This window comes from Bos grunniens, chromosome 9, assembly GCF_055505025.1.
Source record: "Bos grunniens cultivar Pamir isolate PY7600 chromosome 9, Bosgru_T2T1.0, whole genome shotgun sequence".
Classification (NCBI taxonomy): Eukaryota; Metazoa; Chordata; class Mammalia; order Artiodactyla; family Bovidae; genus Bos; species Bos grunniens.
In genome coordinates this window covers 102,522,118-102,547,899 of record NC_141173.1, presented here as the reverse complement: position 1 = coordinate 102,547,899, position 25,782 = coordinate 102,522,118, and the positions used below count along the sequence as shown (strand labels likewise).

General features: G+C 50.1%; 1 protein-coding gene and 1 long non-coding RNA gene across 6 annotated transcripts in view; one reads left to right on the top strand and one right to left on the bottom strand.

Annotated features, from left to right (window-relative positions):
• Positions 1-25,782, top strand: part of RPS6KA2 (ribosomal protein S6 kinase A2) — a 328,366-nt gene that overhangs the window by 145,487 nt on the left and 157,097 nt on the right. The window contains exon 1 of one of the 5 annotated variants that reach the window (XM_086318707.1): positions 25,448-25,777. The exons of 3 other annotated variants lie outside the window; for them this stretch is intronic. In XM_086318707.1, coding sequence (XP_086174833.1) covers positions 25,679-25,777 — 99 coding nt within the window. In that variant the 5' untranslated portion in view covers positions 25,448-25,678. Of the gene's footprint in view, positions 1-25,447; positions 25,778-25,782 lie in introns of those variants that run through there. One more of the 5 variants, XM_086318715.1, reaches the window with a different exon arrangement.
• LOC147366483 (uncharacterized) lies at positions 12,900-16,087 on the bottom strand. Its single transcript, XR_015133454.1, has 3 exons — positions 15,825-16,087; positions 14,626-14,695; positions 12,900-14,402 (listed from the first exon to the last, which is right to left on the bottom strand). It is a non-coding gene; the product is annotated as an uncharacterized LOC147366483 (long non-coding RNA).

The window sequence follows — 25,782 nt, the reverse complement described above, 5'->3', positions numbered from 1 at the left end:
TTACTGGAATGATTGCCATTTCCTACTCCAATAAAATAGAACGTTAAGAAAAATTCCCCTCTTCTACTTTGAGAATCATACCTGGAGATCTCTGGGTGCTGGAAACTACTGGGGAAAGCACACTCGTCTCCCAGGACTCTGGCTTCACTCTGGTGTTCTCCTCTCATCTCTCCACCCTCGTGTTCCAGGAGAGTGGGACTTGATCCCAACCCAGACCCCACGCTGAGCCCTGCTCCCCGCTCTGTGGGGGGCAGCAGCTAGTTGGCCCCTGACTTTCTCTTACAGTTGTTGGTCCAGGGATGAGCCTGTGACCTAAACTGGCTTATTAAACTGAGGGTAAAATTCCCCGCTATGTACTCCGTGCTGAGATGCACATTTTTTACACGTTAAGACCATTGAACGTGGAACGCATCTTAGGGTGGGTAGCATCTTCCAGGAGATGAGGCACAGGACTCCATAATGGGGGCAAGTTCCCACTTTTCACATTGACGGATAGAGCCCTGGTTCACTTAGGACTCTCAGGAGCGACGCCTTTACATTGGGCAGACCTTGTAGATTCCCTGAGAGAGTGGGAAGGAGCCAAGACCTTGAACTGCAGACCTGCTGGCCACAAGTTGAAGCAACATTAACCCTCGGAGCCCCAGTTACTCAAAATAAGGGATCTATTATTGCTTAAGTCAGCTTGAATGGCTTACAACTGGAAATACCCTGTCACGGTCCAGTGTGTGTGGGGGATGGTTTAGCCAAAGAGAAAAATGGACCCACATTCATTAGTCTACCTGGGTCAAAGTCGCTCAGTCGTGTCCGACTCTTGCGACCCCATGGACTGCATTCTCCAGGCCAGAATACTGGAGTGGGTAGCCTTTCCATTCTCCAGGGGATCTTTCCAACCCAGGGGTCAAATGCAAGTCTTCCGCATTGCAGGTGGATTCTTTACCAACTGAGCTCTCAGGGAAGCCCTAGTCTACCTAAAATGATTGGCAAATAAATATATACTATATATTAAAATAACATATTTGGGGATTTGATCTCATTTTTTTCTCTCTTAATTTCCTTTATTTAACCTAACTAAAGGTTTTAAGTTTTTCAGAATAAAAAGATGAGTAAAAAGAAAAAAAAAACGCAGTGGCAAAGTAACAGCCCTTGAAGGACAAAGAGGCATTTTATTTTTTTTAAATTTAATTTTATTTTTTAACTTTACAATATTGTATTGTTTTTGCCATATATCAACATACACAATGGAGTATTACTCAGCCATTAAAAAGAACACATTTGAATCAGTTCTAATGAGGTGGATGAAACTGGAGCCTATTATACAGAGTGAAGTAAGCCAGAAAGAAAAACACCAATACAGTATACTAACGCATATATATGGAATTTAGAAAGATGGTAACAAAGAGGCGTTTTAAACGATCTAACGAGAGCAGTGCTGGCTGGGGGAAATAAGTGACGTCACCCCTGGACTTGCCCTCTTCTGGGAGGGACTGCCTCTCCAGCCCTGCGCCGACCCCCTGCAGGCGGATGGCCTGGAGGGACTGGGCTCTGGCGCTCGTAGGTCTGAGGGTCTCTGACCACATGTCCGAGTCACAGGGCGACACACGCAGAGCAGAAGGTGTGGAGCCTGCCCCTGCGCTCCGCGCCCCGTGGCGTCGGCGTCTGCCCGCCCTCCTACCCCTGCATGTGGCTCTCAGCGATGTGGAGAGGAAAAGCCATGCGGAAGAAGGTCCATCGGGGAAACATCCTGACGGACCGCACTTCACCAATTCCGGTGATTTCCTCTCTTAAGAAAATGAGATTCTTTGGTCATGGTGTGTGCAGAATGATCTCTGAGCTCATCCAGTAAAACACCGTGACTTCACAGAGGCTGCAAGGCCGCGCGTGAGGAAGCGAGCCGTCTAAGGTCGTAAACGCAGAACCCGGCTGCTGGTCCCACCCTAACCTCAGCCTCACCGCCACACCTCTTCCCACCTCTTGTGTCCGTGAGGTCTGTGAGTGTGCAAAGGCCTGCATCTGCACGAAGGCATGCTGTGACTCCCAGGGCTCACAGACGGGACGCGGCTCTGTCACACTTCGCACAGCCAGAAGGGTGCCGCTTCCACATTCAGCACGCGGTGTGAAGCTTGTGGCGATCCTCATTGCAGTTCTGTAACATCTGCAGAAAAACATCTAGTTTTCAGAAGGTGAAATACAGTAGTGGGTGCGTTATTTTCTATGATTAATTCTTTTTTTCCCTTTTAGTAGTTTGGAGGCAAACACTTGCTAAATTAGAGGATATTAACAACCTTTTTACCCCTGAGTATGGGGAAGTGTTTTTGAAAACTTGACTAATATGGTTGAAGAATAATTCAATTTATAAAAATACAACCTCATTTCACAATAGATTTTTTCCTACGAGGGTTCTGCTCAGTGTCCCAGTGACTGGTGGGGAGGATGTCTGTGTGACACAGATTGAGACTATTCATGAATTTGGCAAAGCATTACAATCCACAATAGTAAGCATTTGAAAATGTGTTTCTGTTTGGTGCCACTCCATTTGTTTCTGTTCTTACTATAAACGAGGAAGTTGCATAGCGCCTCTTAGATCTAATGTCATTTATCATTTCTTTCTCCATTTAGTTCATAAATATGAACCAAGAGTCACAAATAAAATGCCATTAGCTATTTTCATCAAGCCATGGGAAATCTCTGCAAGGTTGGGTCGCTCTATATTCTGCACGCCTGGCTATTAATAGGAAATCCGGGAAAACATCTGTGTTTCTCTAGGAAGAGAAGGTGGTTGATGCAAGGCCTTCCAGCCTTTCCGGTGCTGATGACAACATGGATTCTGTTCTCTTGCCTGATTCAGGAACAGAGGGGCCTGGCTGGATTGGAGCTCAGACCAAAACTGGGCCTGGTGATTTGATGGGAATGACTTACCTCCTCAGAAAAGCCTTTGGAGAAAAGAGTGGAGAGTGCACAGCATGGTGGCAGGTTCTGGGGAATGGAGCCCCACTGCCCACTGTCCTGGCCACACGCAGCCCTGTGGGCGCAGGTGTAACCAAGGCCTCGGAGGCCTGTGTATCCTTGGGGAGGCTGGTGTACTGTGAGTGCCTCGTGTGGCCCACGGAAGGAGAGTGTAAGCACAGTGCTTACCTGTTTAATCAAAGGCAGTGACCATGGTCTCCACTGACCAGGACAGGGACCGCAATGGGGCTGGAAAACCCCGGAGCAGCTCCAGGCGCCAGCGGGCCGTGCTCTGACCCCGAGCTGAGCGGCCGCTCCGGGGTTCAGAACAAGGTGCCTAGTGCATTATTGGGTGACCACCTTCCGCCACGGGGGCGGGCTGCTTATCAAGGATGTGAAGCAGGTCGTCAGGAGCAGAGAGGGGAGAACTTGGTTAAGTCAAGAAACAGTGTCGGGATCATGGCTGCATTGTCTGAAAGCCATCTCCGGTGCCTTTGGCCAAGTTCCTCAAAGATCACAAGGTGAAGAGGGTTAAACTCCATCTGGTTATGTTGAAAGGAAAGCAAACTAATGTCTCATATGTTGAAGACCAAGCCTTTTCAACCGTCCTTCGAGTAACCCCAGTTGGTGTGAATTTCCCAAGATGAGTTAGCTGTAAAACATTCTTGAAGTTGGGAAGAAAATTGGAATGTAAAATGCACATAATAATAAGTTTCTGGCCAGACGGTTTTTTAAAAATAGCAAGTAGAGATGAAAGGATGTAATACCCCAAATGGCCTTTGCTACCAGCACTTTTCAGAGTTTCTCTCTGGGGCAATCCGCAGCGCTCGCTAGCCCTCCAACTTCTATGTTCCGTGTAGAGAAGGTGTTGCAAGGGCAGTATTCTTCTGGAGTCTCTATTGTAACCTTTAACCATTCTTAAATTCTTTTAGCACCAGTGGTCTTGAAAACCCAGCAGCAGCAATTAACGAAAATCTGGTGAAAGTACGAAAATCTGGTGAAAGTGGGCCCTCGCAGGCGGCGCTAGTGGTGAAGAGCCCGCCTGCCTGTGCGGAGGCAGTGAGACGCAAGCACGATCCCTGGGCTGGGAAGACCCCCTGGAGGCGGGCACAGCACCCCCCTCCAGTGTTCTTACATGGCATTCCATGGACAGAGGAGCCTGGCGGGCTGCTGTCCTTTGGGTTGCAAAGAGTCTGACACGACTGAAGCGACTTAGCGTACACGCACGCTAGTGAAAGTGTAGCAGTCACGAGAACATGCCTTCAAAAGGCCTCCTGCCCCTGAAATTGGCGCCTTGTCAGCACTTGGAGCAGGACGGTGAGGACTGGTCTGGCCCAAGGTAACGCGGGCGCCCGAGGTAACACAGAGCATCAGCTCACATGTGGGTTCCTCGGGAGAGAGTGCTTTCCAATAGGACCAGGGAGCAAGTTCTCAGGATGTACTCACCTGCTGACAGCCGCACTTTCACGCCCCTGAAACCACATATCACTGCATACATGATGTCATCATTCCACCGGCCAGTAAGACATGACCTTTAAGAACCCTGAGTAAGGGTCGTCGGCATCTCTACAGATTCTAAGCGAGCTGAGTGACTGCTGGCACATCTGCTGTCACCAGGATTTCAAAGTGACAGTGTGAAGGGCTTCGAGGACAACATTTGTCTTCTCCCTTCCGTAAGATTAAAGCATTCATACTTTTCCTTGGATTCCTTTTGTCATTCTGGGAAGAACTGTCTCCTATTGATAAAGGGTTCTCACTGAGCAGAGAAGTAGCCTAGCGGGCATTACAACTCCTCCCGAAGGTTTAGAAATACGACGGCAGTGAATCAAGTGTACATCTCTCGTTTGATTGCTTGCAAAGGCCCATTTTTCAAGCCCACTTACATAAGGCCGTGCATTGAGATAATTGCATAATCTGGTTTAAAAAAAATCTTTGAATCACTGCCCACACGATACAACACTTTTCTGTACTTGCTGAGCTGCGCAAATGGTTGCAGATGGTCTATTAGAAGATATGGTCTGCTGTTCACCAAGAAAATAAGAAGATGTAGCTCTGAGACAGAGCAGAGAAAGGAATAGAGTGAGCCAAGAGGTCTGGGTTCTAACCCAAAACGTGATCCTGAGCAAAGCACCGATGCTTCCTGGGAGGCAGGTGTCCACAGCTCTCGGAGGAGGTGTGGGTGAGGGTCTGTAATGGGGTCTCAGCAGGGGCAGTTCCTGCAGGCAGGGGACCTCTGCACGGAGCCACCCGTGGGACTTGGTTTTAGGTGTTGGAAACAGACAGACAGACGACCTGTCCAGGGATTGAAAGTCAAAGTGTTAGTCACTTGGTCCTGTCAGATTCTTCAGGACCTTATGGACTGTAGCCCACCAGGGTCCTCTGTGCATGGAGTTCTCCAGGCAGGAATGCTGAAGTGAGTCACGATTTCCTCCTCCACGGTTAGCCACAAACCAACCTGAGCCTCCCCAGCTTATGCACCTCCTCACACCTCAAGAAGCCACCCAACGCAGATGAGTCCTGCTGTACCGTCTCTAGTCCTCGGCTCGGGGAGCGGGGTGGCAGGCGGGTGGCCCTTTCTATAGATTGATCTGAGGGTCAGCATCATTTAGAATTTTAGCTGAGACATCAGAGAGAGAGAGAGAGAGAAGGAAGGAGAGAGAGAGGGAGGGAACTGGGTGAGCATGTGGCCAACACATTCCACTCCCCGACCCATGGGGTATCACCCATGCTCACACGCCTGGGTCAGGTTCCCCGACACCCAGCTCTACAGGAGCACTGATGCGTTAAGACTCTGTCTGCGGCAAGCAGGTGGGTGTGCGGGACACGGGTGCAGAAAGAAGTCATCTTGTCTTGATCCTCGAGGGATGATGGCAGAAGGGGGACAATCACACTGACCCTTCCCCCCACCTCGACCCCCCAGCGCCTCTGGGCAGCAGGGGCATCTCCCTTCTTGTCAGGCTCCTGGTCCCTGCTGCACAGTGGGTGTTGTGTTGATTCAGTGTCTGTGAGTAGGGACACAGTGATGGAAGTCTTCCTGCGGGGACCCCAAAATAGAAAGCCCGGGGAACCTGTCTCATTCCCACAGAGGAGAAAAGAAATCTGGCTCGGCTGCCTGGGGAGTGAGTAAATCATGCGTTTTTGGTAATTCCCAGCAAAACAAACGAGCATGATGTTGAGGGAATCTTCCTCGTAGAATATAAATCTGCCATCGTGCTAGTCCGAATTACGTTTCAGCCTTGAGGCTGATATTCTTTCAAGGGTAACAGAGATCTTTTTAAAACAAGAATAGTTTAAAGACCATCATCTTTCTGCCCTCATGGTGACCACTACCTGTCAACAAGGGCCTGACACACAGTTCTGAACCCCGTGCTGGGGGCCTGTTGTTGGGGAAGTTAGCAGGAACACAGGGCTCCTGTGTTCTCAGATCAAGGATTGAACCAGCGCCCCCGGCATTGGAAGCAGAATCCTAACCACTGGACCCCCAGGGAATTCCCACCCCAAGTTTCTGGGAGCACCAATCACCAGGGATGTCCCCCTGGCCCTGACTTACCCTCGACCCGGCCTATGTGCCTGATCAGGGGTGGGGACTCCGCCAGCATCACCCCACCCCAGCGTCTGCAGTCCAGCCCCAAGCCCTAATCCCTTACTCACCACCTGCTTCACGCGGGATGCTGTCCTCAAAGTGGAGGCTGCTGTAGGAGTTCCATAAGGCTTCCCCCCGCGTATGTGATGTGAGAAGCATACAATCATCACGGGAAGAATCACACAGGAGCCCCGGAGACACTCCGCGTCTGGGTGCAGTTAAAGTGAAAGTCGCTCGGTCGTGTCCGACTTGTCTGCAACCCCATAGACTATACCGTCCACGGAGCTCTCCAGGCCAGAATATGGAGTGGGGAGCTATTCCCCTCTCCGGGGTTCTTCCCAACCCAGGGGTCGAACCCAGGTCTCTTGCACTGCAGGCGGATTCTTTACCAGCTGAGCCACCAGGGGAGCCCAACCACCGCAATAAAGGAGTGTCCTGCAAAGCCAGTGGTGTGCACTGTTTGGTTCCAGTGCTCAGAAAAGTCGCATGTACAGTACACCGTAGTCTATTAAGCGTGCCGTAGCATCATGTCTTTAAAAAGTACGCATCTTAATTAAAAATACTGTATGGCTAACAACAGCCAGCCATCATCTGACCTTCAGCTAGTCTTAGTAATGACGTCAGAGATCAGAGATCACCAGAACAAATGCAGTGACAATGAAAAGCTCGAGAAAGCTGTGAGAATGACCCAAAGGCGGCTCGGGGACCTGAAAGTGAGCAAACGCGGTGAGGGAAATGGCGCCGGCAGCCTCGCTGGGCGTGGGGCGGTCACGGACCGCGGTGTGTGAGAACCTGTGTCTGCGAAGCGCAGTCAGCGGAGGTCTGCCTGGAACTGGAGCACAAGCTGGAACATCAGATGACGTGAGAGTTCCAAAGCGCCAAGGGTTTCCGAGAAGAAAGACGTCTTCTCCACCGTGGAAAGCAAACCCGTGAACAAGAGGTTCTGTTTGAGTTTGGCCTTGACAGAAAAAGGTGGGCGAGTACACCCCGGCTTTGCACGGCCTTAGTTTCTAATCCTGCCAGGTGACCACGTGAGTGCCCACCTGTGCTTTGAGCGTTTTCCTAGGAGCAAAGGGAAGCTCATTTATGTATTTTGAGCGTGTAAAATCAGGGGGCAAAGTTCACATACACAGAAACACACATGCACACACACACATGAATGAATGGTGTGCATTGATTTTATAAATGTTGAATTTCATCAGTAAAATAGACCAGCACGGAAAAACAGGGTGTCGGGAATGCCTGCAGGCAGAGAGGCAGGAGAGGGAGGGGGAGCAGCCCCAGGCCTGAGGGCAGCTGTGGAGAGGCTGGCTGGTCCAGGTGGGCTGGGGGGAGAGGGGCTTGAGGGCTGATGGAGACACGCGGTGGCTGTCCTGAGAGGCAGCGTGGGGCTGTTTCCCTTAGCACTGCTGCCCCAGGAGGTGGGGGCTGAGCAGCGTGAGGCCGAGTCTGTTAGTGAAGGACGGCTGGGGGTGAAGCTGGGGAAGGAGGTGGACAGGAGCGCTTAGACCCAGGGGCAGAGATGCTCAAGGGGCAAGTGAACCTTTGCACCATGGCACAGGCGAATCCCGCAGGCCTGGCTGTTGATGGGATGCCAAGGTGTGGTGCAGAGGAAAGAGTGAACGTGTGCCACTGCCTGGCACCCCCGTCCTGAGTCCGTGCTTTGTGAGCCAGAGACGGGTGATGCCATCACAAAGGTAAGGGCCCCAAGGAGAGGCAGGGGTGGGTTCGTTAGTGTTAGTTGCTCAGTCGTGTCCAACTCTTTGTGACCCCACGGACTGTAGCCCTCCAGGCTCCTCTGTCCATGGGAATCTCCAGACAAGAATACTGGAGTGGGTTGCCATGCCCTTCTCCAGTGGATCTTCCCCACACAGGGATCACACTCAGGTCTCCCACATTGCTGGCAGATTCGTTACCATCTGAGCCACCAAGGAAGCCCCTGGTGTGGGAGTAAGTCTTATAAACACAGATTGGAGAATCCAGATGGAGCCATCCAGCAGACAGCTATAAATCCGAGATCAGGGCTACTGAGAGCATCGAAACCAGGAAACAGGGTTAGAAATCAGCTGTGTTAAGGTGATAGACGGTAGAAAGTGAAGAACTAAAGAGCCTCTTGATGAAAGTGAAAGAGGAGAGTGAAAAAGTTGCCTTAAAACTCAACATTGAGAAAACTAAGATCATGGCATCTGGTCCCATCACTTCATGGCAAATAGATGAGGAAACAGTGGAAACAGTGTCAGACTTTATTTTTCGGGGCTCCAAAATCACTGCAGATGGTGACTGCAGCCATGAAATTAAAAGACATTTGCTCCTTGGAAGAAAAGCTATGACCAACCTAAATAGCATATTCAAAAGCAGAGACATTTTACCAACAAAGGTCTGTCTAGTCAAAGCTTTGGTTTTTCCAGTAGTCATGTATGGATATGAGAGTTAGACTATAAAGAAAGCTGAGCACCGAAGACTTGATGCTTTTGAACTGTGGTGTTGGAGAAGACTCTTGAGAGTGCCTTGGACTGCAAGGAGATCCAACCAGTCCATCCTAAAGGAAATCAGTCCTGAATATTCATTGGAAGGACTGATGTTGAAGCTGAAGCTTCAATATTTTGGTCACCTGATGCGAACAGCTGACTCACGGGAAAAGCCCCTGATGCTGGGAAAGATTGAGGGCAGGAGGAGAAGGGGACGACAGAGGATGAAATGGTTGGATGCCATCACCAACTCAATGGACATGAGTTTGAGTAAACTCCGGGAGTTGGCAATGGACAAGGAGGCAAAGAATCGGACATGACTGAGCGACTGAACTAAACTGAAGGTGATAGATGAAAATGCTCAAACGCTGAGCCCCTGAGTGAGAACCACTGGTTCACGCCCTCCTGGCTCACCAGCAGTACCAGGGAGGGTGGGGTCGCCTGGGACTCAGTGCTGCTCTCAGGGACCCTAATTCTGCCTCCAGGGAGGCTTCTTGTACCAGAGCTTGTACCAAAGAAGTGACCCCGAAGCCCCCAGCGCTCACGGTGCCCCCGAGCCCCTCCGCAGCGTTGGCAGGGCTCTGCTCTCTGAAGGCTCTGGTGAGCCCATCTCCACCAGCCGGTGCTGGCGGTTCTTGGTGTCCCTTGGAGTCTAGACCCATTGCTCCAGTCCCTGTCTCCATCACAGCACGGTGTTCTTCTCTGACAGTGTGTCTCTTACAAGGACACCCGACACTGGATTTAGGGGCAACCGTCGTCCAGCTGTGCCTGCATCTTGACCTCACTGCACTTGCAAAGACCCTATCTCCAAATAAAGTCTCATTCATAGCTCTGCGGGTTGGGACTTCAAACGACCTTTTGGCAGACACAAACCACACCCCCAGTCAGGTTAATCCTCCATGAAAATGACAGATTCCCAGGGTTTTCACATTTCCAGACCGCCGTTTAAAATATTCCCAAGTGATAATGCTTTTGCAATATGCTTTCATGCTTGCAACTTCAGTCTAATCCTTCCTGAGAAGTCGGGGAGATGAGCTGAAGCAGTTGCTCCCGGGGAAGGGTGGCAGGATCAGAGACTCAGACTTCCTGAAAAGTCACCAGCCTGCCCCTCGCCGCTATCCCAGGAAGGAAGCACAGTCACAAGAATAACCGGAAGCAGTGATGTCATGGGCTGGGGGTATGGGGTGGCAGGCACAGGAGATGGGGGTGGGGCTTGGCTCAGGAGTGTGGTCTGTGCACAGCTTTGAACTTCAGGATGTACCATTGTGAACCTAACATCTGTTCCCTGCTAAAGAATTCTCTTTTTTGGGAAAGTAGATGTCATATTCCTCAGCATATAACTGATTGGCCCCTAGTTTCAGGAGGTGATGTGCTAATTACTGGATGAAAGAGAGGAAGTGGGAGGGAGAGGAGGGGGTGGGCAGCTGATCTCTCCGAGTCCACTCATTCTTTCCTCTGTCCCACATCACAAAGCACATTGTGCTGAAAAGCCATGGTGGCTCTCTGCCTGGCAGTCCACTGGCCGATTCACGCATCTATCCACTCAGCAAATTTTTGCTTTGCATGTTCAGGCATCACGACAGGCACTGAGGCTAGTGGTTTGCAAAACAGACACAGTTCCTGCCCTTGTGGAGTCTACAGTCCATCAGGAAGAAAAGCATTAATCAAAGGGTCACATACACACACCTGGGCGCACGTGCGTGCTCAGTCACGTCAGTCGTGTCTGACTCTCCGCAACCCTACAGACTGTAACCCGCTAGGCTCCTTTGTCCATGGAATTTCTCCAGGCAAGAATATTGGAGCACGTGCCATTTCCAGGGGATCTTCCTGACCCAGGGATTGAACTCCGGTCTCCTGTGTCTCTCGCAGCAGCAGGCAGATTCTTTACTGTCTGAGCCCGCAGGGAAGCCCATCGGGAAGAAAAGCATTAATCAAATGGTCACATGCGTACAGCTGAGTATTCCAATCTAAATAATTTAGATAACTGCCATTGCCTTGAGAGCATCTCATCGGGGGCCTGACTGATTCTCGGGTTCATGGAAAGCGTCCTGAAGCACAGGTGTTGGGTATGAGAGCTGCAGGTGGACTCTAACCTTTCGAGGGAGGGGGGGTCACCGTGTGGCCCAGATGGGGATTAGTGGCTGTGCAGTGGCTTCGAGACACTCAGGAGTGGGGCCCACCTAGGAGCTCAGAGAAGGGCATGTGGCTGGAGCCCAGGAGCAGGAGGGGGAGTGTGGGGAGATGGTGGGAAGGACCGAGCTCAGTTCAGGTGTTTACAACAGGCTGTTTCCACAGATCTGCGTGAGGACCAGCAAACTCACTTGGCTTTGTAGGAAAAGAAAGCCAGCCCAAGACACTGATCTGGAAATAGCTTTGAGATGTTTGCCAAAACATGGCTGTTTCACAAAGCCTCTGATAGATCATCAGTTTCTATACATGGGAATACTATTTAAATTGTATTTAAAAAATTTTCCAATCTTATGGGGTTATTACTGAAATAAAATTGATCCTTGTGGTATGGTAAGAAAAATCAATCTATGTGGTAACAAGCACTTGTGAAATTAATTTTCACTTTATTTTTTGGAAATTAATTCTTAGTTAATTACTGCTTTATACTTTGTGCCTAGATTATAATGTGGTCAATTTTTTGTAAATATTTCATGTGAACTTGTAAAGAATGCACAGTCTAAAGTGGCTGGATATATGTACTTGTTCCTTAAGTCAACTTTCTTAAATGTATTGTTTAATTATTCAAATATTTACAGATTTTTGTTCCTCTGCTTGATTTTTCATTTATTGAGACATGTGTTGGGCATTCCTCCAAATGATAATGGACTTGTCTATTTCTCTTCTTGATCCTGCCAAATTTTGATGAATATATTTTTAAGCTTTATTATGTGGTACATGCATAATATGTATTATTATGTCTTCCTGGTGAACTGGAAGTTCTGAATATATAGTGACTTTTTTTATATCTTCATATGCTTGTCATTTGTATGACATTAATGTTGCTTCATCATCTTTCCCTTTATTAGTGTTTGCATGACATATCTTTCCCATTCTTTTATTTCAAGTTTTCTGTGTCTCTTGTTTTAGAAATATCTCTGAAGCTAAATCCATTTTAAAACAATTTGGCTTTTTTTGTCTGTTGACTGGAGAGTTCAGCCCATTCACACTGATTGCAATTTTTGATATGTATTCATTTCTTTCTACACTTTTAGTTTATGCAAAAGGTATAGGTTTTGACTCTGCCTACTTAGAATCTAATAATTAGCATGTTCCTATTTCGGGGATGTTGGAGGAAGACACAAGCTTCCAGATCAGAGAGAAGGGACTTCCTCACTCAAGTGGCATGAGTACCTATTTCCACTGGTTTCCTTTGCCCCCGAACACGCAAAGGGGCATTGCAGGGGCCAGATGGACGCTGTGCTCACAGTGAATCTGCATCCCAGGCAAGCATCGCTGAGCTTGGGGACCTTGTGTTTACAACAAGGGGTCAGCAAGCTTGCTCTTTGTCCTAGAGGAAAACGCTACCTCATCCCCCAACACTGCTCACTGCAAACACAACCCTGAGAAATGGGTTAAGAGTGTGGCCAGCATGAATGCATGAGGAATGCAGAGACGTTGCCACTCCCAACAGCTTCTGCTTTCCATTCATTCTGCTTTTTCTGAATTCCTATATTTCCTTCTGGAATATTTTCTTGTTCTGTACTTTTGACTCTATTAGTTTAGCAGGTACAGTTGGCTCTCCCATATCCCTGGGTTCCACATCCTTGGATTCAACCAACCTTGGACCCAGCAGTGGTAACACTGCATTTTACATAAGAGACGGAGCATCTGTGGATTCTGGTATCCGAGGGGTTCTTGGAGCTGGTTCATGGATAGCAACGGACAACCGGACACAGTGAATTTTTACTTTTTTATTGGTTACTCTAGAAATTTTAGCACGTATGTTTAATTTAGTCTAAAAGTAATCTGCGTCTTTACTGACATACAGAAAAAGTACAAGGACATTAAAAGGCTGTAATTGACCACCCTCCTTCTGCTGTGCTATTTTTTCAATCAAGACTTCATTTCTAACTTGATTTTTATTTCCTTGCTGGCCATGAGTGTTCAGCTCTCCATGTGGTATTTTCACTGGTCGTGAACTTTCTCAGGTTCTTGATCTAGAAGTGTCTCTGATTTGCACTCTGTCAATTTTCAGCAGATCTAACTTTTCCTTTATCAACTCTCTATTGGACTTTGCCTACTATTGTTTAATATTATTGTTGTTGCTGTTCAATCACTAAGTTATGTCCAAGTCTTTGTGACCCATGGACTGCAGCATGCAAGGATGTCCCTGTCCTTCACCATCTCCTGGAGCTTGCTCAAACTCATGTCCATTGAGTCAGTGATGCCATCCAACCATCTCATCCTCTGCCGCCCTCTTCTCTTCCTGCCTTCTATCTTTCCCAGGATCAGGGTCTTTTCCAATGAGTCAGCTCCTCTCATTGGGTGGCCAAAATATTGGAGCTTCAGTATCAGTCCTTCCAATGAATATTCAGGGCTGATTTTCTTTAGGTTTGACTGATTTGATCTCCTTGCAGTCCAGGGAACTCTCAAGAGTCTTCTCCAACACCACAGTTTAAAAGCATCAGTTCTTCGGCGCTCAGTTTTCTTTATGTTCCAACTCTCACATCCGTACATGACTACTGGAAAAACCATAGCTTTGACTAGATGGACCTTTGTTGACAAAGTGATGCCTCTGCTTTTTAACACATCGTCTAGGTTTGTCATAGCTTTCCTTCCAAGGAGCAAGTGTCTTTTAATTTCATGGCTGCAGCCAGTGTACACAGTGACTTTGGAGCCCAGGAAAATAAAATCTGTTGTAAATTTACATTATTATAGTTCTATTTGCAAAGTTCTACTTTTGTTTACAAATCTGCCTTATCATTTTATAATCTCTAATTTCCTTGTAATGCCTTCAATCCCCCTTTTGTTTTTTAAACATATTAAGCAAACACACTTTATATAATTTATACAAAGGCTTCAGTTCCTGTAGTCTCTACACTGTCTGATTCTGCAGCTTGTTATCTCTACTCCCTCTTGCTCCTGGTGACCTATCTTCTCGTGAATTTAGCAACTGATGACTGCGAGCTCATATTCCTTACAATTTTCTCTGTGATTAAGCTTTGAGACATGTTTGAAGAATGTTCCCCCAGAAAACTTACATTTGCTTCCGCATGGCCCTTTCGCTGCTATGAACTGGGATCTTTAAGAAGGAGGTTTCTGGCTTGGAGTTTTTCAGGTTGCGCTCGGAGTGTAAGTTTTGTCCTCAGCTGTCATGTGTGGGAGCTTCAGAAACCAGAGAGGAGAGTTCTTTTCTCTTCCTCTTTCCAGCGCTCACACCTATAAAAGCATCTCTCCTCCTGCAGGGAGAGAATTTCCCAGCTCACCTTACAGTCTGCCCCAGTGGGGTCCTGACTTCAGGGTGGGTGTGACCTGCCCTGCATGACCCAGGCTTTCTGCAGTCCCCACCCTCCCCCCGCCCCCCGAGTCCCACCCATTCTCCAGATCCTGTTAAGACCTCAGGTTTAGACCACAGGAATTGTCACAGGCTCCAGGACAAAGGCCGCCCATAACACCACTTACCTTGGGAGAACATTTTCTTATTCTTGGTCTGAATTTGTTTTCCCCTGCTCACTGTTGGCTCAGCCATGCTCTGAAAACAAATAAGGGGAATTTCCCTTTGTTTTCTGTGTCTCAGGAAATCCCCTCTGTATATGTAACCCACCATATTGCCAAGAACGCCCTCCCCCACCGCCCAGCCTGGTCCTGTGTCCTTCTGATGAAGAGGGTGAGGGATGGACCACAGGACACAACACGCCGTGCAGCCTAAAGCTCTGTTGTTCTGTTTTCAGTGCCCCTGCATATTTTTGATGTGCTTGTCTAGTTCTCATTGCTAATATAAATGTTTCGTGCCTGAAAGGCTGTAGAGGGGTGGGGTGTGGGGGGAGGTGGGGAGGAGGTTCAACAGGGAGGGGAGATACGTGCACCTGTGGCTGATTCAGGTTGATGTACAGCAGAAATTATCCTCCAGTTAAAAATAAAAAAATTTTTAAAGTAAAAAAAAAAAAGATTTCTTGCTAAAAAACATTCTGGCAAGGAATTTGCATTCTCCTTTGTACCCAACCCAGGTCTTGAGAAACTTTTCTATTATTAGAGGGTGTTGTTTTTTTTTTTTTTCCTTTTTAAGTTACAAAAATCCTTCCTGCTATAGTTTTAACCTGTTTCCTCTTTCCTTTGAGCTCCCTTCCTTTCAAAGTTCCTCTCTAGTTTATGTATGGGCTTGGGTTGACAAAAAAAAGCCCGTTATTCCTCTGTTCACAGCCCAGTGTCCTCATACACCGTTTCTGTCCAAATTCTCCGTTTGGTCGTGAGCCTCCCCACTGACCGTCTTTGTCAGGAAAGTCACTGCAGATTTGTGGGATGGGGAGTGTGTTTGCCTCCATAACAAAAGGGTGACAAACACAGAGCCCCACAAACCAGAGCTTCCAACGGCAGACACGTGCTGTCTGACGGGTCCAAAGGCCTGAAGGCCAAGGTCGGGGTGCAGGGCCCAGCCGCTCGGAATCTCCCCGCCTCTCCTCACTCCCGGCTGGGACCGCCCCGCTCCGGCCTCCGCCTCCGCGTCCCTGCGGCCTCCTCCGCTCTCTCTGCCTCCACGCGGCCCTTCTTTTGAGGCCCTCCCTGCTCCAGCACGACCTCGTCTTCCCAGTTACACGTGCTGTGACCCTATTCTCCACACAAAGCCACAGTCTGAGGTTCTGGGGGTCAGACTTTTAACGTACGTTTTTAGAGGGGACGCGACCCAGCCCATAGCCACGTGGAAACAGCAGCGAAGCGCAAACCCGGAAGTCCTACAGATGCCGGCCCCTCCCCGCTTTAAAACTGAAAATCAGAGAAGACCCAGTGAGCGCATGTACGTTAATGGTTTCAAACGCCCTGCCCCGGCTCGCGCACGTGGTCAGAGCCTCACCCTGGCGTCCCTCCACGGCCTCAGGAGTAAGCTGGCTTTTCACAAGGACACCTGGCCTCCCTGCTCCCAGGGCACGCGTCCTGCCGCCAAGGACACACGTGCGGTGTGTCCCCAAGGCCGTAAGGAAGTCCCTGGAGGCCGCCACCAAAGCTGGTCTGGGAGGCGCTCTGACACCGGAATCTCGGCCCCAGGGGCGTTTCTCGGTTAAGGGCGGGTGTCCAGGGAAAGGAGGACCCTGGCCTGTCTCCCCTGGTGGCCAGCCCTTCCTGTGGCTTCTTCTGACACCGAGCTAGTGTAGTGCTGTGAATCTGTGAGGACCTGCACACACAGACCTTGTCTGAATTCTTCTTGTCCTGTTGTATAAGTTTAGATGGTCGGTTCACCTCCCTGGGCCTGTGTCTCCACCTCGTAAATGGGTTCGCTGTGTCTGGTTCATAGCGTTCACAGTGTATCACAGAGATGGAATGATAATGCAGGCCCAGGTCTTCCTCACCAAATCCCTTTAGGCCAGTGTGTCAGAGTGCTGTGCACAGTGGCCATCCTGAGTGTGTCCACGTGAGTGTGAGAGGCTAACAGAGGCCAGCGGTGGTTATCTAGCAGGTAAGGAAAACGAGAACCCTGGCGAGGGCGCCCTGGCACCGCCTGTGGGGCACAGATTTTCAGTAGGCCTCCCGGAGCAATGCTGAATCTTGAGGAGGTGGGAAGGGCAGAAAGGACACCCTGGCAGTGGCTGTGGCCCCACGGAGGCTGGACGCTCCCATTCACCCAGGTGTGAGCGTGGCGGGCCCAGGAACAGAGGTGCTTCGTGCAGGAGAATACACTCCCCACCCCTCGGGCTCTGCTTCTAAAAAGGTCACATCGGTCGGCAGACTGCAGATGACTTATGGGGCGTGGCCTTGAGCCCGGAAGCACCACACTCTGGTGAGAACAGCTGGAAAAGAGGGAGACAGGAACACCGTGGAGACGGTATCACGGCAAGTCAGAGTCACTGCACACGGAACCCACGCGTGACACAGTGCTGGTGGGCTCATCTTCTGGTTCGGGTGATGAGGTGACTGGCCGTGCCCTACGCCGGATGACACAGACCGATGGAGCAAGCTTCCAGATCAGCATTCTAGAACATGGAGTGGGGGGCTACTCCTTTCCCGGGCATGTCATTGATCTTCCTGGGTGGAACTCTAGGATTTTAACAAATAGCGTCTTTCGGGCACTTTACAGTTTACAGAGCACTTTCTCATTTTGGTTTCCCTGTGTGGATTGCTGGTTTTGCAGTGATGAGCTTGTGAGGAAGGTAGACATTTTCACAGAGGGGTCTTTCTCACCTCGGCACTGGTGAGTGCTGCATGGGGTCATCCTCTGTGGGGATGTCCTGGGTGCTGCAGAGATTCACCAGCACCCCCAGCCTCTGCCCCCGAGATGCCAGCAGCAGCCTTCCCGTCACCCCCAGTTGTGAGACTCCAGCATGTCCCCAGACATTGCCAGCTATACCCCTTGACAAAGTCAGCCCCAGTTCTAGAGGTTCGGAGGATTTTCACACAGTCATAATCGGAAGAGCGAGTGGGAATGTCATTCCAGATGTTTCCCTTTCTGATGTACATTCCACAACGCAGCGCTTCTCACCGCGGCGTCTTAAGATCACACACACCTCGCCACAGCCGCGTTGAATTTGCTCTCTGATAAAGAGGATGTTTATATTCAGCTGTACCTGTTTGGTGTCCAGGACTGCATCATCTCATTTCCAGAAGTACTTTGTTCGTTTTTAGAGTCTCTCGCTTGTTAATCATATTTTCTTTTTAAAAATATATATTTACGTATTTATTTAATTTTGGGCTGCGCTGGATCTTCACTGCTTCCTGTAGCTTTTCTTTAGTAGCGGCAAGCGGGGGCTACTCTCTAGGCACGGTGCTCGGGCTTCTTATTGCAGTGGCTTCTCTTGTTGGCGAGAGTGGGCTCCAGAGAACAGGCTCAGTAGTTGTACAGCACACGGGCTTAGCTGCCTCACAGCACGTGGGATCTTCCCAGACCAGGGATCAAACCCATGTCCCCTGAACTGGCAGGCAGATTCTCAACCACTGGACTACCAGGGAACTCCTGTTGATCAAATTTTCATTTCTTTTATTTCCTTAAACTTATTAGATTTGATTTTATATCCGACACCTGGCTAAGTCCAAGAGCCGAAGTCCGCACGGCTGATTCTATAGTTGGCTGTCTTGCTGACTTTGCTGACCCCGCCGTGTCCCTGTTCAGTGGCTGTGAGCTCCTGGAAGCTGCATGCAAAGAATTCTTTGAATCCTGGGTTTAATGTGGATTTCTCTAGAGAGCATTTCTGAGGTTTCTGTTAGGCCCCTGGGCTAAGAACCGCCTGTGTGCGCTCAGTTGCCCAGTTGTGTACGACTCTTTGTGACCGCATGGACTACAGCCTGCCAGGCTTCTCAGTCCATGGAGTTTTCCAGGCAAGAATACCCGTGGTGGTAACTTAGTCACTAAGTTATGTCCGACTTGTGGCCCCATGAACTGTAGCCCACCAGGCTCCTCTGTCCATGGGATTCTCCAGGCGAGAACACTGGAGTGGGTTGCTATTTCCTCCTTCAGGGGATCTTCCTGACCCAGGAATCGAACCTGCATCTCCTGCGTTGGAAGGCAGATTCCTTACCACAGCAAAGAACCATCTGAGGCCACTTTATTTATTTTTTTGCTTCTGAACTTTATTAACTGTAAATGAGGATAATAAAAGAAATCTCATGATTATTCATAATAAATACAAAATCCATGACAATCTCTTGGTACCTCGTAAGCACTCTATAGTGAGTGAAGTTGCTCAGTCCTGTCCAACTCTTAGTGGCCCCATGGACTGTAGCCCACCAGGCTCCTCTGTCCGTGGTATTCTCCAGGCAAGTGAGTGAGTTGTCATTTCCTTCTCCATGAGACCACTTTAAATTCTCAACTTGAATTTTCGTTGCTGTTTTTAGGTTACACAGAGAGTGAATTAGGGCCACAGCCTATGTCAGAGATGGCTGTGCTCATAATGTCTAAGGGGAGACTTGTCCTTCTCTGTCCTCCTTGTCTGCAAGGTAGGGGTATTTAGTCCACTTCAGAGTGAAGGCAGAGCGCTGCCACCCCCCACCCTGGTGGGTGGGCTTCTGACTTCCATGGTGATCACAGGTCGAATCTGAATCTCGGAGTTCGACCCTGAATTGCTGACTCGGCTCTGAGCAGACCCCTTGTAGCTGGTCTGTTGCACAGACCTGGCTTGTGCTTGGGCCATCACACCCCTTCCATTCTTTGTTCAAAAAGTGAACAGTGGAAGGCGGCTGGCAGGTTTCATGGCTTTTCTTCCCCTTCTTGAACAAGAGACGACGACGTTCACTTTAGGTTTCAAACCTGACGAAGAAGTTAGTGTCTCACGACCTAAGGGCTGATCAAACTGAGACCTTCTCTTTGCCTGGCTTGAGTGTCCATCCCACTGGAAGCCACAGTATTCCTTTCAGGGTCAGAGCAGGAGGAGAGGAGAGACAAGATCAGATCAGATCAGATCAGTCACTCAGTCGTGTCTGACTCTTTGCGACCCCATCAATCGCAGCACACCAGGCCTCCCTGTCCATCACCAGCTCCCGGAGTTCACTCAAACTCATGTCCATCGAGTCAGTGATGCCATCCAGCCATCTCATCCTCCGTCGTCCCCTTCTCCTCCTACCCCCAATCCCTCCCAGCATCAGAGTCTTTTCCAATGAGTCAACTCTTTGCATGAGGTGGCCAAAGTACTAGAGTTTCAGCTTTAGCATCATTCCTTCCAAAGAAATCCCAGGGCTGATCTCCTTCAGAATGGACTGGTTGGATCTCCTTGCAGTCCAAGGGACTCTCAGGAGTCTTCTCCAACACCACAGTTCAAAAGCATCAATTCTTCAGCTCTCAGCCTTCTTCACAGTCCAACTCTCACATCCATACATGACCACAGGAAAAACCATAGCCTTGACTAGACGAACCTTTGTTGGCAAAGTAATGTCTCTGCTTTTGAATATGCTATCTAGGTTGGTCATAACTTTCCTTCCAAGGAGTAAGCATCTTTTAATTTCATGGATGCAGTCACCATCTGTAGTCATTTTGGAGCCCAGAAAAATAAAGTCTGACACTGTTTCCACTGTTTCCCCATCTATTTCCCATGAAGTGGTGGGACCAAATGCCATGATCTTCATTTTCTGAATGTTGAGCTTTAAGCCAACTTTTTCACTCTCCACTTTCACTTTCATCAAGAGGCTTTTGAGTTCCTCTTCACTTTCTGCCATAAGGGTGGTGTCATCTGCATATCTGAGGTTATTGAGATTTCTCCCGGCAATCTTGATTCCAGTTTATGTTTCTTCTAGTCCAGTGTTTCCCATGATGTACTCTGCATATAAGTTAAATAAACAGGGTGACAATATACAGCCTTGACGAACTCCTTTTCCTATTTCGAACCAGTCTGTTGTTCCATGTCCAGTTCTAACTGTTGCTTCCTGACCTGCATACAAATTTCTCAAGAGGCAGATCAGGTGGTCTGGTATTCTCATATCTTGAAGAATTTTCTACAGTTTATTGTGATCCACACAGTCAAAGGCTTTGGCATAGTCAATAAAGCAGAAATAGATGTTTTTCTGGAACTCTCTTGCTTTTTCTATGATCCAGCGGATGTTGGCAATTTGATCTCTGGTTCCTCTGCCTTTTCTAAAACCAGCTTGAACATCAGGAAGTTCACGGTTCACATATTGCTGAATCCTGGCTTGGAGAATTTTGAGCATTACTTTACTAGCGTGTGAGATGAGTGCAATTGTGCGGTAGTTTGAGCATTCTTTGGAATTGCCTTTCTTTGGGATTGGAATGAAAACTGACCTTTTCCAGTCCTGTGGCCACTGCTGAGTTTTCCAATTTTGCTGGCATATTGAGTGCAGCACTTTCACAGCATCATCTTTCAGGATTTGAAATAGCTCAACTGGAATTCCATCACCTCCACTAGCTTTGTTCGTAGTGATGCTTTCTAAGGCCCACTTGACTTCACATTCCAGGATGTCTGGCTCTAGGACAGTGATCACACCATTGTGATTATCTGGGTCGTGAAGATCTTTTTTGTACAGTTCTTCTGTGTATTCTTGCCATCTCTTCTTAATATCTTCTGCTTCTGTTAGGTCCATACCATTTCTGTCCTTTATTGAGCTCATCTTTGCATGAAATGTTCCTTTGGTATCTCTGATTTTCTTGAAGAGATCCCTAGTCTTTCCCATTCTGTTGTTTTCCTCTATTTCTTTGCATTGATCACTGAAGAAGGCTTTCTTATCTCTTCTTGCTATTCTTTGGAACTCTGCATTCAGATGTTTATATCTTTTCTTTTCTCCTTTGCTTTTCGCTTCTCTTCTTTTCACAGCTATTTGTAAGGCCTCCCCAGACAGCCATTTTGCTTTTTTGCATTTCTTTTCTATGGGAATGGTCTTGATCCCTGTCTCCTGTACAATGTCACGAACCTCATTCCATAGCTCATCAGGCACTCTGTCTATCAGATCTAGGCCCTTAAATCTATTTCTCACTTCCACTGTATAATCATAAGGGATTTGATCTGCTCCTGGCCCAGCTGACCTTGCTCTCTGGACCCGGCCTGGCCCCTTCTCTCATGGACAGCCATCTTGTCTTCTTCTGAGGTTACTATGGCCAGAGAACCCCAGTCCACCAGGCTGGAGCCCACTCACAGGAGAGCAGCCTCTTGTTTTGGGGGTACTTAGAGATCTCATGCCGGCCACTCTGATCTGTTGTTGTTTTCAGTCCCGTTCCACTCTTTGTGACCCCAACAACTGTAGCCTGCCAGGCTCGTCTGTCCATGGAATTCTCCAGGCAAGAGTACTGGAGTGGGTTGTCATTTCCTCTTCCAGAGGATCTTCCCAGCTCAGGAATCAAACGCACATCTCCTGAGTTGGCAGGCGGGTTCTTCACTGTTGGGCCACCATGTGTAGCAGACATCACTACATCCTTTCTGCTCGGCGCCCTGGGACGCAGGCCACTCTGTGAACAGCCCCTCCTGGGGCCTCCCTGCGGCTGGGGCTGCCCTGCTCCCTCCTGTAGAATCCTGACCCCCAGACATCACAGCTCTCGTGGCGGGGCTTGAAATAAAGGAGGGGGCATCCTCCCAATCCCTGAAAGCCCTCTGAAGGGAGGGAAAGCAAGGTGGGAGGGCACGGAGTTTGCCAGTTACCTTCCTGACAAAAGCCTGTCTCCCCTTCCTGCCCAGGGCGAGAAGGACAGCTCCCTGTTATCATCCTCGGGATTCTCAAATCCTTTGCCTTCTGTGTTTTCGGGACTTGGTACAAACTTTAGTTTTCATTAATCAGTCATGAGATTGTATTTGTTCCAAGTTCCCAATAACCTTATTCTTCCACAGCCTGGGACCCCACCTCCTCTGTCTGCACAGAACACGTCTCCTCGTCCCCAGAGTTCACCCCAAAGCTCCCTCCTCCTCGGCTTCTCCAGTTAGGGTCGGCTCTTCGTTCATCTCTGTTCGTGGAGCATTTTTTTTACATGTTTCTTCAACATTATGTAAAACCTACATCAGACTGTCTATTCACTTTGCTTCTCTAGCACACAGCTGTGAACTTCTGGAGGTCAGGGGCCATGTTGTAATCATGTTGTGCTTCCGCATGTCAAGCACAGGGCCAGGTACTCAGAGGAGCTCTGTAATCCTATGTTCAACCCATTTGAATGCACACTGACCAGTCTGGTCCTCTTTTAGAAGCAGCAGTAGCTATTGAATTCAGTCCCAGATGGATCGTGCTTAAGTCAGGAAGAAACTCAGGATAATCAGGGGTCTCTGAGTTCTTGGTCTTCTCTCCAAGCCTCCCCACTCTATCATCTGGGCAACAGCCTTTATTAAGCTCATCTTTTCTTTCCCAATATTTGCTAGGGATCGTTTGGAGTCAGGTTAAAGTGGGCCCTGATACCTACCCAAGATTGCTGATCTGGAGGATTTGGTTGCATTAGCACACACAGTGGTGGACAATGATTGCTAGAGATTTTTATATATCTCTGTTTTACCGGGACAAAAGCAAACAGACTTATTCTAGCAATGAAATAAATTCCTCAGCTGAAATATGAAAGCTACTTTCATTTTTCTTTTGAGATGTCCAAGTTCAACAGAGCCATTTTGTAGCATTCGAACATGGGGGATCCTGAACGTCCCAGAGACAATGTCTTTCCTGTCTTGTTACAACAGGTCAGATGCTCTTGTTGGTGAAGCACAAGCCTTAATCTGGACCTACCCCAAGGTGTTTGTCTTGCACAGGGTGCCCTTGAGCTAGCATCGCTGGCAAGCCATAATCCCGTGTCTGACTAGTTGCATCATCTACCCACAGCTGGCCCCTTCCTCACTCCTGGAGCCGGTGACCAGCCTGATGTCTGCTGTCCATCAAGTGCTCTCTTTCAGAGCAGCCACATGGCACAGCCCTGGCCTGTCTTTGTTTGTTTAGAGCTGGGATGCCTGAGTGGTGCTGGCGGGGGACACTGGGTGGTAGGAAGCTCCTCTGCAGAGTAGGGATAATGGCCCCGAGCAGAATCCTTGCAGGAAGCAGGACCCGGTTCGGGGCCTGTTTTCATCTTAGAGATGCACAGTGGGAACACAGAACGTGCAAGTGTGCTCAGGCTCATCGGCAAGGAAACGGCAGCGCCAGCATCTTGATGCTAAACTGACTGTGCTTACCCTCGTTAAACCCCAGAGAGTGTCTGACCTCACCTGCTGACCCAGATGTAGCATGAACTTACCAGTTCTTTTCTGGGAGCCTCCGCTGTTTACTCGCTGTAGCAAAGATAGCCTGACACCAGTATTATTAATGCAGCCTTTGATTAAGCCAAGGGATCATATGACAGGTAGATTTTTCACAATCTGCCTGGCAAAGCAGTACTCGTCACACAGCGCCGCGTGCACGGATGCTTCTGGACTTTTCAGGGCGTGGTGGTAGATTGTTAATGAGATTGTCTGGTCCGTGTTTTAAACAAAAATACGTGGACAATGCACAAAAAGAAAACAGAAAAGGCTGCACAAAGTCCAAAGGTCACAAATTTGGCCCCGGACTCCAGCCCTCTGAAGAGCATTTCTGGGGATGGGGGGGGGGGCGCGGGGGGCGGGAAACTGTGTTCCCCTTTAGGGCAAATCCCCTGCAGCCCTACAGCCAGCAGCTGGTTGCTGAGGGCCCTGAGTTAGGACACTCAGGACACCCGGTAAATCTTCCGTTTGGGTAATTTTCTATATATGGAGTCGGAGGTCATGGAGAACGGGTGTGTGTCTTTGTTCTCCAAACACAGCCGCGGAGGCTTCCCCAGCTGGGTGCGGCCGCCCTGGGCTGCGCTGGGGTCCAGTCATCACCGGGCAAAGACTGGCGGACCCCCAGGTCGGGCGCCCGGGCTGCGGGGACGCGCTCATGGGGAGGGCCGCTGGGGCCAAGGGGAGAAGAGCGGTGTAGATCACTTGTGCAGCTCCTGGAGCACCCTCCACCCCGTTTTGTTCTGTTTTCTAGAAGTGTTTGCTAATCAGCAAAGTTTTGTCCAGCACAGAAACGCATGAGAGCCAAGTCCTTATATGGATGCTTTAAGGAAAGAAAACATAATGACATCCCAAGCTAGGAAAACAGCCCAGCAGGCCAACCAAAGAGAGAGAGAGACAGCGACAGTCGCTGCCGAGCAGCCGCGCAGCTCTCCCCGCTTGGCGCCGCGGTCCCTTCCGCGGGCTCATTAGGGATGCGCCGTTGAGAGCGCTGATTGGTGGAAGGGGCGGTGGGGGCGGAGCCACAGCGAGCGCGTACGCGGAAGGACGGGGCGGGGAGAAGAAGCGAGAGCCTGGGGCAGTGGGGCGCTGGGCGCTGATTGGTGGTAGTGGCGGGGAACGAGGGGAGGGGCTGTCCGGGGCTGGTTCTCCCGGGCTGGAGGAGGAGGAGGAGTAGGAGGAGGGGGAGGGGAGAGCCCGGGGCGGCAGGCTCTGATTGGCCGTAGTAGCGGAGGGCCGGGCGTTGCGGCGGGCTCTGATTGGCGATAGTGGCTGTGGGCGGGGCGACGGAGGGCGGGGCTGCCCGGGGCTGGACCTCGCAGGCTGGACCAGAAGGAGGAGGAGGAGGAGGGGGAGGGGAGATCTCGGGACGACAGGTTCTGATTGGTCGCAGTGGCGGAGGGCCGGGAGTGGCGGCGGGTTTTGATTGGCGGTAGTGGCTGCGGGCGGGGCACAGAGGGGCGGGGCTCCCCGGGGCAGGTCCTCGCAGGCTGGACCAGGAGGAGGAGGAGGAGGAGGAGAGGGAGGGGACAGCCCGGGGCAGCAGACTCTGATTGGTCGTAGTGGCGGAGGCCGGGCTGAGCGACGGGCGCTGATTGGCGGTAGTGGCCGTGGGCGGGGCGCGGGGGGGCGGGGCTGCCTGGGGCTGGTCCTCGCAGGCTGGACCAGGAGGAGAAGGAGGAGGAGGAGGAGGGAGGAGGCGGGAGTGCTGGGCCCCCGGCCGCTGTGGCCGGCTCGGCCTGCCCTTTGTGCCCGCCGCCCGCGCCCCGCGCCGATGGCCGCCGTGCCGGGCTCCCCGGCCGCTCGCGCCCGCGAGCGGACCTGACCCCGCGCGCCTGGGATGCGTCGGGGATGCGCGTCCTCCGGCCCTGCGGCTCCTCGCGGCTGGGCTCCGGGCGATGGAGCTGAGCATGAAGAAGTTCACGGTGCGCAGGTTCTTCTCCGTGTACCTGCGCAAGAAGTCGCGCTCCAAGAGCTCCAGTCTTAGCCGACTCGAGGTAAA